At 45.4% G+C, this 24,852-nt stretch overlaps 1 protein-coding gene across 1 annotated transcript in view; it reads left to right on the top strand.

Moving 5' to 3' along the window:
- Positions 1 to 17,937, top strand: part of LOC145408598 (uncharacterized) — a 188,178-nt gene extending 170,241 nt beyond the window's left edge. Inside the window, exons 6-8 of the mRNA XM_080279283.1 lie at positions 2,722 to 2,848; positions 9,547 to 10,035; positions 14,541 to 17,937. Of these exons, the coding sequence (XP_080135409.1) occupies positions 2,722 to 2,848; positions 9,547 to 10,035; positions 14,541 to 17,591 (3,667 nt within the window). The 3' untranslated portion in view covers positions 17,592 to 17,937. The remainder of the gene's footprint in view (positions 1 to 2,721; positions 2,849 to 9,546; positions 10,036 to 14,540) is intronic.
- The last annotated feature ends 6,915 nt before the right edge of the window (positions 17,938 to 24,852 follow it).

Here is a 24,852-nt window from a genome sequence, read left to right as displayed (position 1 = left end):
GGGTGGTTGGATGGGTGGTTTCAGTGTGTGGGTGGCAGGTGGGAGGTCACGGTAGGTCAGGCGGTGGCGAGAGTCATCATCATAACCAAGATAGGGCAGCTTGGTGGTCACAGGGTCAAGTGGACGCCTATCCGTATCTCTGCTTGCGCTCAAATTGTCCTTGTTCTGATCATCTTATACTATCTGAAATTACATGTATTAGGGAATATACCTATTGAGAAAAAAAAAATGTATAATTAGTGGAAGCAGTGAAGAAGATCAAGATGGGAAAGGCCCCAGGAATTGATGGAGTGTGTGGTGAAATGCTGAGGTATGGGGGGGGGGGAGATTGTTGTGGAGTGGATATGGAAGTTGTGTAGATTGGCTTAGGAAGAGGGAAGGGTTCCAGAGGACTTGAAATCAGGTATAATTGTTTCTTTATAAAAGGAAAACGGGAGAGAGAAGTATGTGGTAACCATAGGGGTATTTGCCTTCTTAGTGTGACTGGAAAAATATATGGTAGAATACTCATTGATTGGGTTAGGCATATGACAGAGGAGCTAGTTGGAGAAGAACAAGGGAGATTTAGGAAGGGAAAAGGATGTGTAGATCAGATATTTGTTCTAAGATGTTTAGTGGAGAAGTATCTAGAGAAGGGAAAGAAAGTGTATGCTGCCTTCATGGACTTGGAGAAAGCTTATGACAGAATAGATAGGCAAGGTATGTGGAAGGCATTAAGAATATATGGAGTGGAGGGGAAATTGTTGAGTGTTGTGAAGAGTATGTACGAAGGCTACGGTGCGAGTGGATGGTGAGCTGAGTGAGTTCTTTGATCTCAGTGTGGGACTGAAACAGGGTTGTGTGATGTCTCCATGCCTGTTTAATATATACATGGATGGGGTTGTAAAGGAGGTGCAAGGTAGGGCAGTGGATGTGGGGGTGGCTCTAATGAATGAGGGTGAGATTTGGAAGATTCCGGTGTTGCTGTTTGCTGATGATACAGTATTGTTGAGTGAAGATGAATGGGAGTTGCAAGGTTTGGTGAATGAATTTGGGACTGCGTGTAGGAAGAGGAATCTTAAAGTTAATGTAAACAAGAGTAAAGTTATGGTGTTTGAGAGGAATGAAGTCACAGAATGTACAGTGAGGTTGGATGGAGAGGATATGGAGATTGTGAGTGCATTCAAGTACTTGGGTAGTGTGATGATTAAGGATAGAAATTTGGGGGATGAAGTGCGTGAAAGGGTACAGCAGGGAAGGAAGGTTGTTGGTTCACTGAAAGCAGTGATGAGAAATAGGGAGGTGAGTATGGAAGTTAAGAAGTCACTGCATGATAGTATTGTGATCCCTACACTGACGTATGGAAGCTAGGCGTGGACTTTGCAAGAGGGGAACAAGTCAAGAGTGAGAGCAGTGGAAATGAGTTACTTGAGAGGAGCATGTGGAGTGACATGGAGGGACAGGTTGACGAATGAAGAAGTGAAGGAACGTTGTGGGGTGGGTGTGGATGTGGTTGAGAAGATTAGGAGAAATACACTGAGGTGGTTTGGACATGTGGGGAGAATGGAGAATGAAAGACTGACTAAGAGGGTGTATGTGGAGGGAGGGAGAGAGAGAGAGGTAGACCGAGGATGAGGTGGAGGGATGGAGTTGAGAGGTATATGAGGGAGGGGGGAGTGATTTGGGGGGAGGGTAGTCAAATGGTGGGTGACAGCGACTTGGAGGCGTTTTGTCTGCGGCTACCCTTTGCAGGATTAGGGCGTCGGGCTATAGATAGATAGATAGATAGTTAATGCTTTTGTTTGTATCTAATGTAGAATACATAAATTTTTGTACAAATCGAACAAAAACTGTTTTATCCTTAGTAAGCAGGTTTCTGTGGGGTATAATTAGTCCATTTTAAGTAATCACGGCTCTGTGAAAGAAGACAGGACCCAGACGTCGGGACAAGAAGAAAAATGAATGAAATCGGACGCGGGGGTGTTCCCTGGGTGAGGCTGGGACCTGGGTGGACTGGGCGCGTTTGAGTCAGTTGACTCAGTTGTGTTGTGACCGCCGAAGGGTGGGTAGTGAGGATGGTTCCGCCGCGCACCCCACACCACAGTCTTGATACATCGGGTTGAGGTTACCCTCTCTCGCATCCTGCACCATGTACCCGCTCTGAATGCAATCTCTAGTGTGGTAACTGTGCTTAGTGGTAAAGCAAGGATACTTTGACATTAGTACAAAAGGAATGGTGACGTATGGTGACGATATGGGACGTCGTGGTCGGTCAGTACGGTGTGGAGCACCACTCTTCTGCCTTGCCGGTGTTGATTCTCCTGCGGTGGTGCGGCGGAAGGTGATCCCGTCACACCAGCCCCAGGAGCAACCACCACCCCTTCTGTTGCAGAGGCAGCGTGCAGAAGGGGCGCTGCCACGCAGCAAGGGCGTCGCTTCGCGTCGGACAACAACCCGCCCGGGCAAAAGTTTAAGTCCCAGCGGCGCCTTGAGACGTGCCCGCAGCGAGCTAGTGTCCCGCCCGGAAATTGTCATACAGGGTGAACCCGTTTACGCTGAACTTGTCCGCCACTCGCGTTCCAGAGGTTATGAGAGCAGTGATCCTGTGTACGACGTGCCTGTGCCTCGCGTGGCCAAGGTGACCCGTTTGCGGCGCTCCTCGAGTGCTGTGAATACTGTGGCGCGGCCCGAGTCCGTCAGGATGTATGGTGGGCTGTATAATAACTTGTCCTCCTCCACCAGCTGCGTGGCCACGAAGGACCTGTGGTACAACAAGCTGTGTCAGGTGATCACGGAGGAGAGGGATAAGGAGCCGCAATCTACTACCATACAGGTCACATACTACGATCCTGTCAACAGCATTGACTTTGTAAGTACATTATAACAGGGACGTACAACTCCATATTCTCTCTCTCTCTCTCTCTCTCTCTCTCTCTCTCTCTCTCTCTCTCTCTCTCGTTATTACCTCCGTCAACGAAGTTGGAAGTTATGTATTCACCTGTGTTTGTCTGTCTGTCTCTTTGTCCACACGATATCTCCAAAAGTTCTTAGTGAATTTCAATGAAATTTTGTGGAAGGGTGGGCCATTGACCAAGAATGAATTAATTAAGTTTGGGGGCGGATCCGGATCCTGCAGTGGCATTGGTGGAGATATGCGCTGTGAGTGCTTTCTAGTTGACGATTTGCATTGGTAGCATGCAGGAGGATGTTGAAATGTAATATGCAGAATAAATCGCTATGGATGATGTGTTAGGAAACCTCCCAGACCATTTAGAGTATGACCTTTGCAACTGACATCCCAACGGATAAGACATTGTTACACCTGCCTTGCAGTTTTTTTTTTTTTTTTGTGTGTATGGGGGGGAGGTGAATGATAAAGCCCACTGCAGCAATCCTTTGTTCTTATGTTCTTATATTTTCCTAGTTTTTTCGTTATTTATCTTTCGCTTCTCCAGTTCTGTGCCTGTTTTTTGTTTTTTGCCAATACTTGACCCTTTCAGGACTTTAAAAATTATAGTCACCTCATTATAATAACGTCTTTATCGAATTTCTTGCCACTACCAAAGCGATTTTATTAATCTTAGAGACTGAGCTGGAGGGGTTAGCTTGTATTCTTTAACCCCTTAAGTACGAACGGTCTTTCCCAACATGAATTACCTCTCGTGGAGACATCATTAAAAAAAAAAAAAAAAAAATATTGGTAACATCCATCCTGGCCTGAAAGGGGTAAGATAATCAGCAGTAAGGTTTTTTTTTTTTTTTTTTTTTTTTCATAATTCCAATAATGACATCGAAAAAGAGGCACAAGGTAGGGTAGTGGATGTTGGAGTGGCCCTGGTGAGAGAGGATAGTGTTTGGAAACTCCCTGTACTGTTGTTTGCAGATGATACTGTGTTGTTGAGTGAAGACGAAGGGGAGCTGCAAGGCTTGGTGGATGAGTTTGGGAGAGTGTAAGAAACGGAATCTAAAGGTGAATGTAGGGAAGAGTCAAGTGATGGTCTTTGAGAGAGGTGAAGTCAGTGAATGTACAGAGAGGTTGGATGGTGAGGAATTGGAAAATGTGAGTACGTTTAAGTACTTGGGTAGTGTGATGAGTAAGGATGGAGGTTTGGAGGGTGAAGTGCTTGAAAGGGTACAGCAGGGAAGAAAGGTTGCTGGTTCTTTGAAAGCAGTGATAAAAAACAGCGAAGTGAGCATGGAAGTGAAAAAGTTACTGCATGACAGTATTGTGATACCAACTCTAATGTACGGAAGTGAAGCTTGGACGTTGTTGGAAGGACACAAGTCAAGAGTGAGAGCAGTGGAAATGAGTTATTTAAGAGGAGCCTGTGGAGTCACATGAAGAGACAGGCTGACGAATGAGGATATAAAGGAGCGTTGTGGTGTGGATGTGGATGTGATAGGAAGCGTTATGAGGAACGCACTGAGGTGGTTTGGCCATGTGGAGAAGATGGAGGGTGAAAGACTGACGAAGAGAGTGTATGTGAGTGAGGTGGAGGGGGGAAGAGGGAGGGGGAGGCCGAGGATGAGATGGAGGGATGGGGTGGAGAGGTATATGAGAGAGGGGGGTGTGAGTTGGGAGCAGGGCAGTGAAACGGCGGGGGACAGGGCGACTTGGAGGTGATATGTTTGTGGCCACCCCAAACGGGATTGAGGCGTCTGGCAACAGATAGATAGATAGATAGTAGATAGACATCGAAATATAAGACCATGTCTTTCCCTTCGCCATTTCACTTTTAACCTTTTCAGTCCGATTATGTAATTTCATTGTTGATGCCCCCAAAGTTAAATTCAGCATCAGAGAGATGTCAAACACAAGAGGTTACATATATCTCTCATTAGCCTCAGTACTATTGGTAGTTTGTTTTATACCTAGATGGAAGTTGTTTCAGTTGAAAGCGTATTCTTTGAGAGGCATACACCTTTGTGACACTTTCCTGTAAAATGTCCACGCCAGTTTTTCTATACTGCGTGGTGTTCTTTCTGACTTTTTCCTGCCGATTTCGGCTGGAGGGTTTGGAGGGCGGGGGAGAGCCTTCTTCTTTGCTATCCTTATCTCATTCTAGTAGTTCAGTTACTCTTCTAGGAGCTGCCTAGCATGGGCCAAACGGCCTACTGCAGTTATCCTCTCCTTATGTTCTTACTTGAGGACTTTGTACAGCCCGGTTCTTGGTTGTTTATTCTGCATGTTAGACTTCGGTAGATTCATGTGTGCTGACGCAAAATTTGTGGATAATAAAGCAATATGGACAGCATGCAAGAGAAAGTTAAGTTGTAGCCTAATATACGAAGTAAATCAGTAAGAAAGACATGCTGCGGAACCAACGTTGTCACCTAAAGTACATCTCTTTGGTCTCAGAAAACTGTGAATTGATGCGACCAAAACTTCCTTTTCCTAGTGGGACTCCTTTTCACTTCTGGCACAGCTCCTATTGGCGATTTGCTCTCTCACACAGCTTGAATATCAGATCCTGGCTGCATAAAATTCTGTAACCCTTGATAATTAATTAGGACTAAGTTAACTTGGTTAGTAGTAGAATTAGCCTACAGCTGAGACCATCAGCTGATCTGAAGGGCATTTGGGCTCTTGTCAGCGTAGAGCAAACACGCTCTTGTGATCAGCCTTTTCCATGTAAAGGATTTTTTTTTTTTTTCATTAATGCAAGTCAGTTTCATACAGCGGAGAATCCCTACGTAACTTAAATCCCAAATTTTTATTCATCAGAGGTGGGGTTGAGAGGTTATACAAGTATACTTAGGTTTCCCCGTATCGGTAAACTAGCTGGGGTACCAGGCGTTGTCCAGTTAAAACCCTATGATAATGCATACCGACGTTGAACGGGACGCTTGATAGCCACTCTCCATGTGGGAGAAGGTTCAATGAGTCCAATTTTACCCATTGAACCAGTGTTCTCCTTGGGCCCATTTCCCCTGGGATATATTCCGCACTGACCTATTTTCCCTCCACTCACCCATCATACCCCACAGTCACGGTGCCCCATCACACCCATCCATCCCCACCTCAACCCACTCACCCATTCCACCCACCCTACCAATCCGTCCACCCATCCGACCCGTTGTAGTTAATGATAATTATAGAAGTAAAAAAAATTGCGGTAATTACTCACCAGATTTCCACCATGCGGCCTTTATGATTAGTTCTAAAGTCGGCCATCAGGGGCACATTTTAACAGGTATAATGTACACATTTAAATTCGTCGTACAATAGTTACACCCGGTAGAGCTGTTTCGGGACTTCTGTATGCATCCCCCTCGATGTTGAGAACAGACAGACGGACCGACGAAAATTCTCTTTATAGATAGATAATGTGTGTGTGTGTACTGTATATATATATATATATATATATATATATATATATATATATATATATATATATATATATATAATATTACCCACGAAACGCTATATATATATATATATATATATATATATATATATATATATATATATATATATATATATATATATATATATATATATGTAATATTACCCACGAAACGCCTCTGTGGTAGTGTGCGTTTCGTACACGGGTGAGCCAGGGTTCGCGCCCCGTCAGGGTAATAAACTTTGGGAGTGTTCACCCGGCCACGTATTGCATTGGCGGACACAAGGGGTGCTGTGGTTGAACAAGTGTCGCATACTATAAAGTATGCTTGCACCCATTCGGCTTGCGCGGGCCGATTACACTTGGTTCACAGACTACACACACATCCAAAGCCACTCCAACACTACAGTTACACTTACAAGCACTTTTCACCCTACTGTATATACAATCTCTACCAGACAACCTAAACCACTTGGTTCTTAGATACATTGGCTGTATCGTCCCGACTTCGGTCGGGATAGGCCGGTCCTTCAGTAGATACTCAAACGGCTGATGATTATGATGATGATGAGGCAGATGGCATTACCACAAGTGACATTCGAATTATATGTTAATATTCGCCAGGAAAAATTAAGCGAATTCCGGGTTTTTTGTTTTTCAGTAGTGTTGAGGAAGATAGAGTGGCACTCGTATCATTTTTCCTAGTAATAATTATTAGTGTGATTTACCATATGAGCCCCTCACCGTCACCTATCTTTGTGTGTGTGTGTTTCACCACTTCCATTTTCCTCCTCCTCCTCTTTTTAATTTTTTTTTTTTTATTCTGTCTCTTACCTTTTCTTCATATTGTATCCCACTGCTTTAATATTTTCACATTGTTCCCGTACGGGACAACTAAAGTACACTATTCCATTCATTTTATAGTGCTTTGCCCTTTCGTCCCCTTCCCCCTTTCATTCATTCTTAGGCGCTTGTATTTACTTTTAGATCTACACTCCACCACCACCACCACCCTCACCATTCCCAAATCTGAATTTTTTATACACACCGTATTATTGGATTTATGCTGTATCATGTAACTTAACTGAGGATGCCTGTCTCCCTTGTTTACGTACGTCAAGTCTTGGTGTTGATGAAGCAGAGCCATTGAGGAGAGTAATCAGAATAGATTACATAATCCTGTTGTATACATGTACGGTAGCTGTAATGAAATTTACCTTTTTCGTAAATTCGTGGTGGGTTCAATATTATGTATTCTGATAGACACGTTTTTATACATAATGAGACCGGTTCGACCTGGATAATTATGCAATTATGATTTACTGAAAGGCCATGTGGAGTACTGTATAAATAATCATGGAGTGGGGGAGGGCTGCTTGAATATTGGCAGGGCGGTATTCATAGTACCATATTCATACATCTCATCTAATAACCATAGGAGGAAGAAGACGACATTTATTACATTTTGTTCTACTCTACTGCTATAGGCTACTCATACGTATATACTTAGGTGTTTGTGATTGCCGAGATATCTAGCATATTAATTTTTTGCCGCATGGCCGTGTCAGTTTTTGTTAGGAAAGCATTTGTTAATATACATAACTTGCGGGGGAGAGGGGGTGTGGTTAACTCTTTTGAATCTGTTTCCCTCTCTCCCCCCCCTCCATTTTTTTTTCCATTTGCCCCAGCGATATAAAATTAGACATTCAATTGACAAGGAAATTAAAACAAAGCTACATGGGCTACATGGTAATAACGTAAGTTCTTCAGTACTGACCAATCTCTTGCCCCACCAGCTTGCACAGGCAGTTGTGAAACCATGAAAATTATCCGTAATAGTACTTAATATAAAAGTTATATTCACACCGTACCCATATGAGGCTACACGCACGCACGCACGCACGCACGCAAGCACGCACACACACACACACACACACGCACACACACACACACACACACGCACACACACACACACGCACACGCACACACACACACGCACACACACACGCACACACACACACGCACACACGCACACACACACACGCACACACACACGCACACACACACAGACAGACACACACACAGACAGACACACACACAGACAGACACACACACAGACAGACACACACACAGACAGACACACACAGACAGACACACACAGACAGACACAGACACAGACAGACACACACACAGACAGACACAGACACACACACAGACAGACACAGACACACACACAGACAGACACAGACACACACACAGACAGACACACACACACACACAGACACACACACAGACAGACACAGACACACACACACACAGACACACACACACACACACACACACACACACACACACACACACACACACACACACACACACACACACACACACACACACACACACACACACACACACACACACACACACACACACACACACACACACACACACACACACACACACACACACACACACACACACACACACACACACACACACACACACACACACACACACACACACACACACACACACACACACACACACACACACACACACACACACACACACACACACACACACACACACACACACACACACACACACACACACACACACACACACACACACACACACACACACACACACACACACACACATTTTTCTTGTTTATGGTGTATGAAGACCCTCAGTAGCTTTTACCTCACATCACAGTGGGTGGGGGAAGGAGGAGGGAGAGGGAGAGACTGGTACTGGAATATCATCTATGATAGAAGAGGGAGAGACTGGTATTGGAATATCATCTATGATAGAAGAGGGAGAGACTGGTATTGGAATATCATCTATGATAGAACTATAAAACTACCCTGATTGGCCTGAACATTTTGGAAAAAGGTTGATGGTAATGGTGATTAAAAGTTTGCTGTAATAATATGTGATCACCTAGTATGGTTTATGGTTACTATTTTGTGCTTGCCTTCCATGAAGTGATTTGTGCAGCATACTGCTGTTCTGTTAAATTTACAGTGCTGGAGGAAGACTTGTTTTGGGACCTTGAATGAAAACAGCCATCATTTTTTTTTTTTTTTTTTTTTTTTAAGATTATTTAGGAATGCATGTTTTGTGAAGTAATTATTGTTAGAACTGTCCCCTAATCTTGGATAGTCAACTTAATTTGCTTCCCTCTTCCAGTCCTAATTTCACTCTTGCCTGTCCACAGAGCAAGACAGTGAGCATCAACTCGACCACCACAGCACAAGAATGTGTGTCCCTCATCCTTGACCACCTGGAGATGAGCAGTGCAGACCCCTCTCAGTTTCAGCTTTGGGTGAGAACAGGCACAGATGACTCCCCCTACCCACTCATTGGTCACGAGTATCCCTACGCCATCAAGCTTAATTGTGTACGTGACCTCCTACAAGACTGCGATGCAGAGCAGTGCAATAACCTCTACAATGCTGAGCTTGTCACGCGCTGCCAGTTCATCCTGCGTCAAGCCAGAAAACTTTCATTTGAATCTCCTGAGGGTGTGAAGAAGGTTTCAAAGAAAGCTCGCAAGTCACCTATCAGGATTCATAGAGTGTTTAAGAGGTCTAACAGCAAGGGCGACTCTTTGGATGGCAGTGTCAACTCGTGTGCAGGTGCTCTGTATGGACAGTCTCTAGTGAAACTGGTTGAGGCCAACAATCTCCTGCCTAAGCCTGTTATGGTGAGTGTCTAGTACTGTATCATATCACAGTGAATACATATATCTATTAATATATTGTCAGACAGCTTAATACCATAAGGGATGGCCACAAACAGTTCAGCTCCATGTCGCCCCTTTCCCCGCTATTTCACTGCCCTCCTCCCTGCTCACACACCTTTCTCAAATATCTCTCCATCTCATCCTTGGCCTCCCCCTTCCTCTCCCCCCCTCCACCTCACATACACACTCCTGGTTAGTCTCTTGCTCTCCTTCCTCTCCACTTGGCCAAACCACCTCAGTGCATTACTCCTAACGCTTTCTGTCACTTTCACATCCACACCACAATGCTTTTTCGCTTCCTCATTTTTCATTCTATCTCTCCGTGTAACTGCTTATGCTCCTCTCATATATCTTATTTGAATTTCTACTGCTCTTACTCATGATTTGTGTCCTTCCAACAAGGGCCAAACTTCACTTCCATACATTATGGCTGGTATCACAAAACTCTCATGCAGCAGCTTTTTAACTTCTGTGCTCACTTCCCTGTTTCTTATTACTGATTTCAAAGAACCAGCAACCTTTCTTCCTTTTACCCTTTCAAGCACATCATCCTCCAAACTTCCGTTCTTATTTGTTACACCATCAGAGTACTTAAAGCATTCACATTTTCCATTTCCTCTTCATCCAACCTCACTGTACGTGCCGTGACTTCTTTTCTCTCAAAGACCGTAACTTTACTCTTCCCTACATTCACCTGTAGAATCCATTTCTTACACATTCTCCCAGACTCATTTACCAAGCCTTGCATTTCCCCTTCATCTTCACTTAACAGTACAGTATCATCTGCAAACAACAGTACAGGAGGTTTCCAAATGCTTACCTCTCTCATTAGGGCTACTCCAACATCTGCCCTATTTTGTATCCCGTATAACCCCATCCATATACAGATTGAACAGCCATGGAGACATGACACATCCCTGTTCAATCAAACATTCAGATAGAAAAATTCACACAGTTCACTATCCACATGCACTGTAGCTTTAACTTCGTCATACATTCTCTTCACGGCATTCAGCAACTTCCCATTTACTCCATATACGGTACAGGATTCTTAATATTTTCTGCATTCCATGTCAATCCAATGTCATGTGCTTTCTCCAAATCCTTGAGGGCCACGTACAACTTTCCCATCTCTAGAAACTTTTCCATTAAAGATCTAAGGATGAATATCTGAACTACACAACTTCTTCCCTTTCTAAAACCTCCCTCTTCTCTTCCAGCTACTGTACTGTAATTCCTCTGTTATTTCCGTAACTCTGTCAATAAATAATATGAATATATACCTTACTATCTATCTATTGCCAGACGCCTCAATCCCGTTTGGGGTGGCCACAAACAAATCGCCTCCAAGTCGCCCTGTCCCCCGCCATTTCACTGCCCTGCTCCCAACTCACACCCCCCTCTCTCATATACCTCTCCACCCCATCCCTCCATCTCATCCTCGGCCTCCCCCTCCCTCTTCCCCCCTCCACCTCACTCACATACACTCTCTTCGTCAGTCTTTCACCCTCCATCCTCTCCACATGGCCAAACCACCTCAGTGTGTTCCTCATAACGCATCCTATCACATCCACATCCACACCACAACGTTCCTTTATATCCTCATTCGTCAGCCTGTCTCTCCATGTGACTCCACAGGCTCCTCTTAAATAACTCATTTCCACTGCTCTCACTCTTGACTTGTGTCCTTCCAACAACTTCCAAGCTTCACTTCTGTATGTTAGAGTTGGTATCACAATACTGTCATGTAGTAACTTTTTCACTTCCATGCTCACTTCCCTGTTTCTTATCACTGCTTTCAAAGAACCAGCAACTTTTCTTCCCTGCTGTACCCTTTCAAGCACTTCACCCTCCAAACCTCCATCCTTACTCATCACACTACCCAAGTACTTAAACATACTCACATTTTCCAATTCCTCACCATCCAACCTCGCTGTACATTCACTGACTTCACCTCTCTCAAAGACCATCACTTGACTCTTCCCTACATTCACCTTTAGATTCCGTTTCTTACACACTCTCCCAAACTCATCCACCAAGCCTTGCAGCTCCCCTTCGTCTTCACTCAACAACACAGTATCATCTGCAAACAACAGTACAGGGAGTTTCCAAACACTATCCTCTCTCACCAGGGCCACTCCAACATCCACTACCCTACCTTGTACCTCTTTTATTCTATCTATCTATAGCCCGACGCCCTAATCCCGCAAAGGGTGGCCACAGACAAAACGCCTCCAAGTCACTCTGTCACCCACCATTTGACTCCCCTCCCCCCAGCTCACCCCCCCCTCCCTCATATACCTCTCAACTCCATCCCTCCACCTCATCCTTGGTCTACCCCTCCCTCTCCCTCCCTCCACCTCACCTACATACACCCTCTTAGTCAGTCTTTCATTCTCCATCCTCTCCATATGTCCAAACCACCTCAGTGTATTTCTCCTAATCTTTTCAACCACATCCACATCTACCCCACAACGTTCCTTCACGTCTTCATTCGTCAGGTTGACCTCTTTTATTACAATTGTTATAAATTAATGAGCTAAGCCATCTGTTGTCCAGGATCACGGTCATTGCAGTCTTCATTCATTATAGCCATGTAACTTATTATTTTAACCATAAGTAGAGTGGAGCTTGTAGCCATCCATCATCCAATCCTACGTTGCCCCATGAGGAGCGTAGGAGCCCGGAGCTAGGCAAGTTGGTCCTGACATTTAAGATGAGAGTAACCAGTCTCACTCATCACTGAGTGGTATTACGTGAGCAGTGAACTCCAACCATCCCTTGGATATAAACCTTCACCGGCTCAATCCGATTGGAGCTCTGTAATAACCCACTAAACCACCAGGCGCCAAAATTTGGTTATATGGTTACCATCCACCGTAGTAAATGGTTTTCCTGGTGTTTAGGAAACCATTTGGCTTGTCATTCAGTGTAAAGTCACCCACAGGCAGAAGTAAGAGGAAAGAATGAAGGAAAGAAAGAAGAGGGAGTGTAAAGTCACCCGTAGGCAGAAGGATGAGGAAACATTGAAGGAAAGAAAGACAGAAGAGGATGGAAGTAAAGAAGGATGGATGAGAGGAAAGGGCAGACACCGAGAGCAGCATAGATGGAGTTATTGGTGAGGGGGAAACTGATTTTGACATGACATATGTTTACATATATAATCATTCTTCATCCATCCATCCATCCATCATCCAATCCTACACTGCCCCATGAGGAGCATAGGAGCCTGGGGCTAGGCAGTTGGTCCTGACATTTAAGATGAGAGTGACCAACCTCACTCATCCCTGAGTGGCATTATGTGAGCAATAAACCCCAACCACCCCTAGGATATAAACCTGCACTGACCCAATCTGATTGGAGCACAATAATTACCCACTAAACCACCAGGCGCCAAAATTTGGTTATATGGTTACCACCAAGCATAGTAAATAGTTTCCTGGTGTACAGGAAACCATTTGGCTTGTCACTCAGTGTAGAGTCACCCATAGGCAGAAGGAAGAGGAAAGAATGAAGGAATGAAAGACAGAAGAGGGAGTGTAAAGTCACCCACAGGCAGAAGGACGAGGAAAGAATGAAGGAAAGAAAGATAGAAGAAGATGGAAGGAAAGAAGGATGGAGGAGAGGTGTTTACTTCTAGTGAAGCAAAGTAAGGTCTTTTGTTTGTTGAAGTTTTGTTCTCCTGTGATAGAGTTTTGTTTCCTTAGTTCCAAATAAATGTGACCCTAAGGAATAACATTTTCATCTGGCCTATGGTACTGAGTGAATACAGGTATCATTTAACATGTATTGTTTTCATGGTATTGCTTTGTTAAAGAAAAAACATGTTTTAGAGTTTTAAACCAATTATAATGAGCAAGACGGAAGGTTGATTGAATAAGTATTTGCATGTTCTTGTTCAGTGTGATCCGTTTAGTATACAAAGATGTCGTTTTCACTTTATTGCAGCTTCTTGATATATTAATGATACTGATGCATGTGTATTCATCGTACAGTGACCACCATGCTATTAGATGATGTTATGTAGTGGAAAGTAGAAGACATTGTAACTGTATACCTGTTTTAAAAAAATAAAGAGGAAGAGGCAATGGTGCATAGCAATATACTGTATAGTAGTATAAAATTGTTTATTGATTTGTGGAGTGCACAGAGTGAAAGAAATGTGAGTTGCGAAAGATGTAAAGGAACGAACCCTTTAGGTAAAAGGATTGAAGAGTGTGTGCTTAAATGGCATTTGCATATGTAGAGTAATGGATATAAATTTGTGTGTGGGTGTGGGTGTGGGTGCGTGCATGCGTGCACTTGTCCATCCCATTTCAGTGGAAAAGCTTTTAATAGTTTTCATTATCATGCCTTCTCTTTCCTTGGTTTTTGGTGGTCAGGATGATGATGTATTATTAATTACCTACATTAAAGGGCCTCGTATTACATAGTACATCAAAACTAAAGCATATTTTCTTTTACAGGACATGTTGTCACAGCTGTTCCAGAAGGGACCTTTCACCGTTGGTATATTCCGAAAATCTGCCAATGCCCGGCTGGTACGCGAATTGCGGGAAAAGCTGGATTCCAGCGAGGCTGAAGGGACAGTCGACTTAGAAAGTGTTCACATCACAGCAGTGGCAGCACTGCTGAAGGATTTCTTGCGCTCAATGCCAGACTGTCTTTTGTTGGCAGACTTGTATGAGGAGTGGTTGGAAGTGTCTCAAATCGGTGGACTGAGAGAGCGCATATCCCGTACTCTGCTTTTGTGTTCCCGCCTCCCTCGTGCCCATTTAGTGTTGCTGCAGCACTTTCTTTGTGTACTACACCATATAACTCGCCGAGCTTCAGAGAATATGATGTCTGCCTCCAATTTAGCAGTTTGTGTTGGACCATCGATCTTGTGGCCATCATCCCCTGTTCTTGCCCTGAGTCCTGAGGCCTCCAAGCAAGTGCCAGCAGTTGTTGAATTTTTGATTGAGCACTGTGGTGATATTTTTGGTGAAGATGTCCTTCATTTACTGGGAGATCCTCCTGAACGGGACCCTATGAGACAAGATAGTGGGGCAGAAGAATCTGACAGCTTGCATAGTCTACACAGTGGTCACAGTCTGCACAGCTCTGGTGGTATGAGAAGAGATGACAGTAGCATTGACTCCTTGGAAAGAGAATTGCTGGTGGAGGGTGAACTATCACCACTTCCTCGTAAAGACAAGATGTCTCTCACTAACCTGAGCCGTGACTCTGGTCTTACTATGAGTGATTCACAACTGTATACTCCCGATGAAGAAGAGAGTGAGTCCACTAGCTCTGGTCACTCTGGGGCAGACAAGAGTGTAAGTAACTACAGCAGTGGAGGCCATTCTGAGCGGTCTGGGGATCGATTTCAACATTACACTGCACCCAACAATCCCAATGCCATTTATGCAGCCGTATACCGCCGTGCTGATAAAACTCCTATTGGTTATGATGACCCTGAAAATTATTATGCAGCTCCTAGCCGGGAATATGCACGAGTGCAGGTCACATATTCAACCCCCGGATACTCTCACTGCAATCCTGCCCAATCTAAGGAGTACACCAGAGTTTACCAGAACCGCCAAGATCGTTCAGGTGATGTTTATCGGAAAGGCCAAGAGGAAGAGTCAATTTACAGCGTACCGTCTGCTGGTTCACCCAGTATGGTTAATCCACCACCCTTTGTTGTCAATTCTAACTTCCAGCGGCATGACTGGATGCGGCGACGATCCAACCTACGCAAAGTGTCACGATCAAGTAGTGGTGATGGCAGCTTAGTTCGGTCCACATCAGAGGAGTCTCTATTAAATAAGTACAATGGACTGGATTATGGCATGTCTTTGGGTCCAAGTGGTGTGGCCAACAAACGACCAGCACAGCATGGCAAGGGCCGTGCACCTCCACCTCCACCAGGAGAGGAATTAGATGATACTTTGGTCAGTGCAGGACGTGAATCGCCCATCCGAAGATCAAAATCAGCTCATTACCTCACTGAGCCAGCCCGAGAAGAGCGGTTGGGGCTTTCTCCTGACAACACTCCAGCAGTTTCTCGGTCATCCTCCCATGATGCTGTGGCCTGGCAGCGATCACGATCCACTCCTCAGATTCACGATGAAGCGGATCGATCTTATGATTCTTCAACACTGAGCGATGATGATTCAACGCCGCATGTGTCACGCTCCAATTCACGGGGCAAAGAGTATGGAGGTGGTGGATTAAATACCTGGGAGGCTGTTAGTGGCATGGAACACACACCTTCAGATTCTGGTGAATCTCATAATTCTCGTAACTCATCATTCAAAAGCGAGAGAACAGGGAGTATGTGCACTGTGGTATCAGCTGGCAGTACCTCCACCTTGGCCTCAAACCCACCTTCGTATGAGGAAGCGCTGAGCCGGCGCTCCCTAATGTATCGTGGTGGGCAGCAGGGACAGATGCAAGGCTCTCCTTCCACTAGGGATGCTCAAATCCAGGAATATGCAATCCGTGAGGAAAAAATTAAGTCTGCCAGGGCAAAGCAACTGTATGAAGAGTCCCTGAGAATTTATCAGGAGGAAAATACTTATCCGGGTGACTTAGTTAGAGCCTCACCAGCACAAGCTGAAGACAGTGATGAGAATGAGAGACCACCACCTCTCCCTCCAAAGTCTGAACCTCCACCACTACCACCCAAACAGCGTGGTAATCGGCGAGTGAGTGAAGGTATGGGGCGACTTAAACATTTACCTCCTGTTCACGTTGAAACTCATGCTCGGAAATCTCGCTCTGTTACCTCTCTGCCTACTTCATACACCTGTGACCCACCTTATCATAAAACTATCATTTATACTGATGACACTCCACCTTCCCTCCCTCCCAAAGAACGAACAGTTATTGAAATTGAATCTGCATATCCTCAAGTGCCAGAATCCAGAGTACGACAGACAACTAGTCGTGCAGTGTCACCTCCTAGAGTAGAGAAAAAGAGCATTGAGACACAAACTGATGACTATGACTTGGATGATGATGTGAAAGATGAAGGCATCCAGACATCAGGGTCATGGGTGTTGGAACCACACGTCACATCCGTGTCAGTCCCAGACTCTAACTCAAATAATCATAATGAAAAACGACGGGGCAGAGCTCGGCGCCGTGACTCTTCCTCCTCCCATCGCAGCAAGAGTGTGCCAACTCGTGATCCTGCCCCAACTCAACACCCAGACTCAGATGATGGTGAAGATGAGGAGTGGGAATACGCTACCCCTTCGCTACAAGATTTCTCAGATGGCCATACGGCACTGCGGGACTTAAGACAACTCGATCCTGAGCTCCGGCAAGAAATAAGTTGGTCAGTTTCTCAGCTGCGAGCGATATTTGGTGAAACATTAAAGGGAGCCAAAGTACACCCTCCCCCGTACCGGCCACCACCTGCTGCTCACCGTGCTCCAATCACATCCTACCACCTGGGTGCAGGGGACTCCTTTACCTCCAGGAAATCCCGGCCTCATTCTAACTATGGCGAGGAGTCTTATGTGTAGCAAAAATTCCTTGTCTTACCTGCCCACCGCGCTTACCATACACCTTGCAGCTGTTATGCTGCCTCACCCAGCCACTAACACAGCAGACTCTCTGTTAGACTACTCCTCTAACGTACTAAATGCTCAAGACCACAAGCTTTTGTATGTTTATGTATTATAATGTGTAAATTTTGTACAGAATTACAGTCTAAGTCATACAAGTAAGGCCCTCATTAATTACTATATAAAATGTTGAGGAATAGTAGTGGGTTTTGTCCCCTGCATCCCTTTCAACCCATGTCATCACCAAACTTTTGTAAATTACCATTACTAACTTACTACAGTTGTTTATATGTTGTTAATAAAATTGGAGATTTTTGTGAAAATATATATATTTTTTAACCATGTGTATTCAGGATAATGATTAATAATATTACAACAAAATTGTAAAAATGACTGACAAATCAAAAACTTTCAAGCCAGCAAGAAGAAAAATTACAGTATACTGTACTTACTACACTGAGTGACTTGCCAAATGGTTTCCTGTACACCAGGAAACCATTTATTATTGTGGATGGTAACCGTATAACCAAACTGGCACCTGGTGGTTTAGTGAGCAATTAAGGTGCTCCAACCAGACTAAGCCTGTGTAGGTTTATATCCAAGGGATGGTTGGGGTTTGTTGCTCATGTAATGCCATTCAGGGATGAGTGAGGCTGGTCACTTTCATCTTAAATGTCAGGACCAACTTGCCTAGCCCTGGGTTTTTATGCTCTTCGTGGAGCAACTTGGGTTTAGATGATGTTTGTGGTAGGTGGGGGTGCTCACCATCCACTCACTTGATGTAGTGCTGCTTTGGGTGTCTGCCCTTTCCTCTCTCCATCCTTCCTCTTCTGTCTTTCTTTCCTTCATTCTTGCATTCTTGCCTCTCTCTTACTGCCTTTGGGTAACTCTACACTCCCTCTTCAGTCTTTCTTTCCCTCATTCCTTCCTCTTCCTTCTGCCTATGGGTGGCTCTACACTGTGACAAGCCAAATGGTTTCCTGTACATGATCAAGAAACCATTTACTACAGTAATTGGTAACCATATAACCAGTTTATGGTGCCTGGTGGTTTAGTGGGTGATTACTACTTAAGGTGCCCCAATTTTATTGAGCCTGTGTAGGTTAATATCCAAGGGGTAGTTGGGGTTTATTGCACATGTACTGGCACTCAAGGATGAGTGAGGCTGATCACTCACATTAAATGTCAGGACCAACTTGCCTAATCGTGGGTTCCTGCGCTCCGTGTGGGGTGTCACAGGATTGGATGATGGATGGATATATGAATGCATACATCATATCATCATGTAATCCAGTGATGCCCCATGAGGAGCGTGGGAGCCCGGGGCTAGGCTAATTGGTCCTGACATTTAAGATGACAGTGACCAGCCTCACTCATCGCTGAATAGCATTATGTGAGCTATAAACCCCAACCACCCCATGGATATAAATCTGTACAGGCTTAATCTGACTAGAGTGCTTTAATTGCCCACTAAACCACCGGACACCATAATTTGGTTATATGGTTACCACCTAGCAAGGTAAATGGTTTCCTGGTGTACAGAAAACCATTTGGCTTGTCACTCAGTGTAGAGTCTCCCATAGACAGAAGGAAAAGGAAAGAAAGACAGAAGAGGAAGGATGGAAAGAAGGGAGGAAATGGCAGGCACATGCAAATAAAAATGATGCAATACTTCCTCTTAAGTATACCTTCTGTTGAAGTTGCCAGTGTTACTTATGTTTTTTATGGAGTGAAAGGAAACTAAGTGCCAGAACAAGGTGGTTCCCAAGAGTTGCTTGAAACTGTAAAGAAAAAAAAGGCATTTAAAATGTGTAATAGATTTATAACTTTGTAACATTAGTTGGTGGGGGCGCCCATCATCCACTCACTCAGTGTAATGCTACTCAACTCTGTGGCAACTTTGCATTGATTGACAAGCCAAATGATTTCCTGTAAGCCAGGAAATCATTTAATACACTGGATGTTAACCCCATAGCCAACCAGTATGTGTTCCCTACGTGTCAAAAAACAAACAGCATGCCTTGGACCAGGGCTGACTAACAGGATGAAAACCAAGGACCAGACAAAGGACATGGTTTGAAAGTGAAGGAACGTTGCGGTGTGGATGTGGATGTAATAGAAAACTAGGAGAAATACACTGAGGTGGTTTGGCCATGTGGAGAGGATGGAGTGAAAGACTAACAAGGAGAGCGTATGTGAGTGAGGTGGTGGTGGAGGGGAGACTGAGGATGAGATGGAGGGATGGAGTGCAGAGGTATATGAGAGAAGAGGGTGTTAGCTGGGGGGAGCGTAGCGTAATGGCAGGGGACAGGGTGACATGAAGGCGGTTTGTTTGTGGCCACCCCTTTCGGGATTATACATAACAAGAGCCTCACCTTGGACATTGTTTGTATGACACCTAATGGAGATGGTGGAGGAACTATGAAGATATGGACTAGGGAGCATTTAATACGACGTTAAAGTAAAGTATTTACAATACAGAAATGACGCTGAGAATCTTAAGAGCTAACACATAGCTACGGTGTACTACAGTGTTATTCTTCAGCAGTGGCAGTGGTAAAAAAATAGGGAATGTGGGAGGTATATTAGGGAGAGCATGGTACAATATTTGGTACTTGAGGGAGATGGTTTGATATCTAATTTCCTAACAGAGCAGCACTTGTTATAGAACAGCTCACTATGAAAGTGGAGAAATCAGTGGAATGACTGAGATAACTCAGTCGAAAGAAGGATTGACACTTATCTACAGGATACACGTATGGTAAGTGGGGGTGCTCACCATCCACTCACCCGATGTAGTGCTGCTCTCTGGTGTCTGGCCTTTCTTCTCCTCCCTCCTTTCCTTCCTCTTGTCTTTTTTTTTTTTTTTTTTTTACTTCTTTCCTCGTCCTTCTGCCTACGGGTGACTTTACAATCCCTCATTTGTCTTTCTTTCCTTCATTCTTTCGTGTTCCTTCTGCCTTAAGGGGGACTCTACATTGAGTGACAAGCCGAATGGTTTCCTGTGCACCATGTAACCAAATTATGGCTCCTGGTGGTTTAGTGGGTATTTGCGGCGCTCCAGTGGGATTGAGCCGGTGAAGGTTTATATCCAAGGAGTGGTTGGGGTTATTGCTCACGTAATGCCACTCAGGGATGAGTGAGGCTGGTCACTCTCATCTTTAAACCTGCAGCTCATCTTCCAAACCTCACTTCTTCTTCATTTACCATTTCCATCAACCTTCTTGGTCTACCATGCTTCCTCCCACCTACAAACTCACTGAAATACTCTTTTACCTACTTTATTCATTTCCATTCTCCATATGCTCATACCATTAATCCATACGCTCTACAACCCTAGCTTTGTCTGCAGACATCCTTCTTTTTTGTCAATATGGAAAGGTGGGTAAAAATAAGCATGTTTCAAATATATTTGACATACTGTATACCACTTTCACCTTTCAGGTTACGTTCCTAGATGAAACTACTGCATATGCAACAGCACAGTACCATGCAGGAATAATCAAACCACAGACCATTTCATCTCTATCTCCTGAAGAGATAGATATCTTGGTGTAACTCACCTGTCTTGAAGTGATCGCCCCTTCATTTCAGTTTCTGTTATACCATGACCACGTTTTGCATTCCTGAAGCTACATATCACAATTTTGTTAATGGTCCTCCTGAAGCCTTTCTCCTGTCAGTCTACTCGGATGTATCCAATCACATTTTTGGTTTATACAGTATGTGCTGCCATTGATACTCTCGTTATCAGCAATCGCTACTGCAACATTATTCCGTGAATCTGTTTTTATTGAACAATGACAACATCTAAAGCTCTTCACACACGTGTATCTATCTGTCTATCATCCAATCCTACGTTGCTCCATGAGGAGTGTAGGAGCCCGGGGCTAGGTAAGTTGGTACTGACATTAAGTCAGCTGAATGAATGAATTTATGTACAGAACAGTGTACAGAGTGTGTGGAAGAGTTTTGTTATTTGGGAGACATGTTGTGTGCTGGAGGTGGGGCTGGAGCTAGCTCTGTGGCTAGGGTGAGAAGTGGTTGGAAGAAGTTCAGGGAGCTCTTGCCTCTCCTGACATTGAGAGGACTCTCCCTACGTGCTAAGGGGTCTTTGTATGCAGCATGTGTTAGGAGTGTAATGCCGTATGGTAGTGAGACCTGGGCAGTGGAGAAGGAAGATATTCGCCGGCTCAGACGTACAGTGCGTCCCTGCATCCAAGGCCTGGAGGGGCTGGGTTTACGATGGAAGAGTTGAGAGGTAGGATGGGACTGGAGTGTATTGGTGTTGTGATGAGGAGAAGTAGATTGAGGTGATTTGGACATGTGGAGAGAATGGGGGATGATAATTGGGTAAGGAAGGTGAGAAGTGTTAATATTGGGGGTGGGGTTATGAGGGGTAGACCGAGAAAGACATGGGACGAGGTCATTAAGTGTGACCTTAGGGTTAAGAGACTGAACAGGGAGGCTGCAATGGATCGTGCAGCGTGGAGAGCCGCCATTAGGTGACCAAGGCCGACACATGTAAGCATGTTGGAGCCTTTAAAACGAAAAAAAAAAAAAAAAAAAAAAATGCATTTTATGACAAGGATTTGGCCCCCTTGCTGTAGCGTCACCTAACTGACCATCTGGTTAGTAATATGCACCTGAAGAAAAAAAAAAAATGTGCAGCTATTTACATTTGTCAGGCATATTCAAATTCTGGGGTCCATTTAAATAGGTATACAGTTAGTACAGTAGTTCTCCTTGTGTCATGCTTTCTCTTCCCTTGCTGGACCCATCTCACGGTTTTTCTGTGAAAAGTGGTCAGAGAATTTTGATGATTAGTAATGTTATGGAAAATAAAATGGCCTTATCTCTGACATAAAGAACTTATATTCATTGCTTGCTTCCCGTCCTACCTCTTAGATTAGATGAAATGCAAGCCAGCACACACCAACCCAACACAAATAAGACGTTTCTGGAGTTACTGGTACCTCAGACAGTGTAGTAAGAGTTTTATGTAGTAGCAGTATCAAATGTTAAGGATAATATGCATTTACGTAACAGGGTTAGGGGATGGGGGCATTCATCAATACTGTATTTGGGGGGAGAGGGGGGTTTACGTTATCTTTGATATGAAAAATTGCTTATATAATGCCAGTCTTCAAAAGGAACGTTGAAACACGAGTGAGATGAGATAGGTCGACAACTGAAGAGAGTAGTGTAGCCTAGTGTAAAACTGAAAAAGTTTGGCCACCTGAGAGAGTGAAGGCGGGGGGCGGGGAACGCATGAATGAGATGCCATGATTGGACGGCGGTGAGTTTAAAGAGAAATTATATAGACCCTGTTATGCAGGGTGTTTTTGGTCCGACCTCTCGTCCTAAGAACACCGGCTACTGAGCGGGGTCCTCTTTCCGGACCGGAAGTAAAGCACCCACAAAGGAACAGGACATAAAAACCAGGCAGTACACCTTAACACATCTATTACCTTAACTCTAACACCGTGACAATATACACAGAGATATTGGATATGTGTAAAGACAGGAAACACAGAACTAGCCTTTAATACAATGGGTAGGATTACACACACAATAGGTCACTCTTCACTTGTACAGGAATATTTAGTACTAATATTACAGTACCCGAATAATATGCTTTGGCAGAGATGGCGTTTTATTTACTGAGTTCGTTTCACTAGGGAAGGACGTGACCAAGAGTGGGGGGAATGAATATCAGCATAAGTGGGTAGAATGCGGGTCCCGTCACGCGAGTTACTTAGGCACAGTAGCACTGGGTCACAGGTTTCTGATGAACCCCGCACGCTCCTGCTCTAACCCACGTTTTCTATACGTCCTCCTGTATATGGTCTTTTCTGTTCTGCCAGGTATCGGGTCACTCCGCACTGAGTGTGACTGTAGTCGTGTATATATCGTTCGGGCCTTATTCTGTTATTTTTCACTGTACACTACTGTGTTGATTATTAATGTCACTACGTACCCGTATTTTCTTTGGGTATCACCTGCTGCGCGTCCTGGGCGTGAGAGAGAGGCCCTCCGGGGAGCCCTCCTGAAGGGGGCAGCGCACTGTCCGTAGGGGCGTCACTGCCCGGGTGGTAGTCGTCGTTGGGGTGCAGGGAGACCCTCCGGTCTGGGGGCCTCGACCTGTGTGGTGGCCCTCGGGACTGGGGCCGAACAGCTGCAGGAGGCGGGCCTGGCGCCTCTGGCTCCGAGGAGAGAGAGAGCCTGGGTTGTCTGGGCCTGGGGACTGCTGGCCAGACCTGGGAGTCCGGAGACTGCGGCCGCCTACAGGAGGAAGCGCCGTCAGGAGTGAACTGCGGCGTCGCCTCCGTCGGGTGTCCGTCAGGGACAGGGACCTCCCAGGGGTAAGTGGTAGGGCTTGGACTGGGCCACACCACCACTCCGACAGCACCTCCGGGGAATTGCTCATGTGGGGAGACAAAGGGCGTCCCACGCAGCCGAGAGGAAAGGGGTTGGCCGCGCAAGGGACCTCCTGCTCCGGGAGAGCCTTCGGAGTCACGAATGAGGGGCGTACGGTGGCCACTCCCTCCCCGTCACGTACGGTGGCCGTGAACGCGGTTTCGTGACTCCTAGGGCACGCAGCTGAAGGGCGTACGGCGGCCGCTCCTTCCGCGTCACGTACGGTGGCCGTGAACGCGATGCTGCTCCCGAAGGAGGAAAAGGCAGGAGAGGGGTGCACAGGGGCAGCGCCCTCTCCGGTGCGTGCTGAGGCCGTAGCCGAGGTTCTACTTACCTTTTCACGCACTAAGGCCGTAGCCGAGGGTCTACTTACCCTTTCATGCACTAAGGCCGTAGCCGTGGGCCTGCCTGCCCTTCGGGAAGTAACTGAGGCGTTATTCCCGTAGTAGGAGGTAATAGTGGATGAGGGGCGTATGGTGGCCACTCCCTCCCCGTCACGTACGGTGGCCGTGAACGCGGTTTCGTGACTCCTAGGGCACGCAGCTGAAGGGCGTACGGTGGCCGCTCCTTCCGCGTCACGTACGGTGGCCGTGAACGCGATGCTGCTCCCGAAGGAGGAAAAGGCAGGAGAGGGGTGCACAGGGGCAGCGCCCTCTCCGGTGCGTGCTGAGGCCGTAGCCGAGGTTCTACTTACCTTTTCACGCACTAAGGCCGTAGCCGAGGGTCTACTTACCCTTTCATGCACTAAGGCCGTAGCCGTGGGCCTGCCTGCCCTTCGGGAAGTAACTGAGGCGTTATT

The sequence above is a fragment of the Coenobita brevimanus genome, chromosome 78 (genome assembly GCF_032717465.1).
Source record: "Coenobita brevimanus isolate Jiangsu-jjx chromosome 78, ASM3271746v2, whole genome shotgun sequence".
In the NCBI taxonomy this organism is placed as follows: domain Eukaryota; kingdom Metazoa; phylum Arthropoda; class Malacostraca; order Decapoda; family Coenobitidae; genus Coenobita; species Coenobita brevimanus.
Note: the sequence above shows the minus strand (reverse complement) of the source record. Positions and strands in the feature narration are given on the sequence as shown.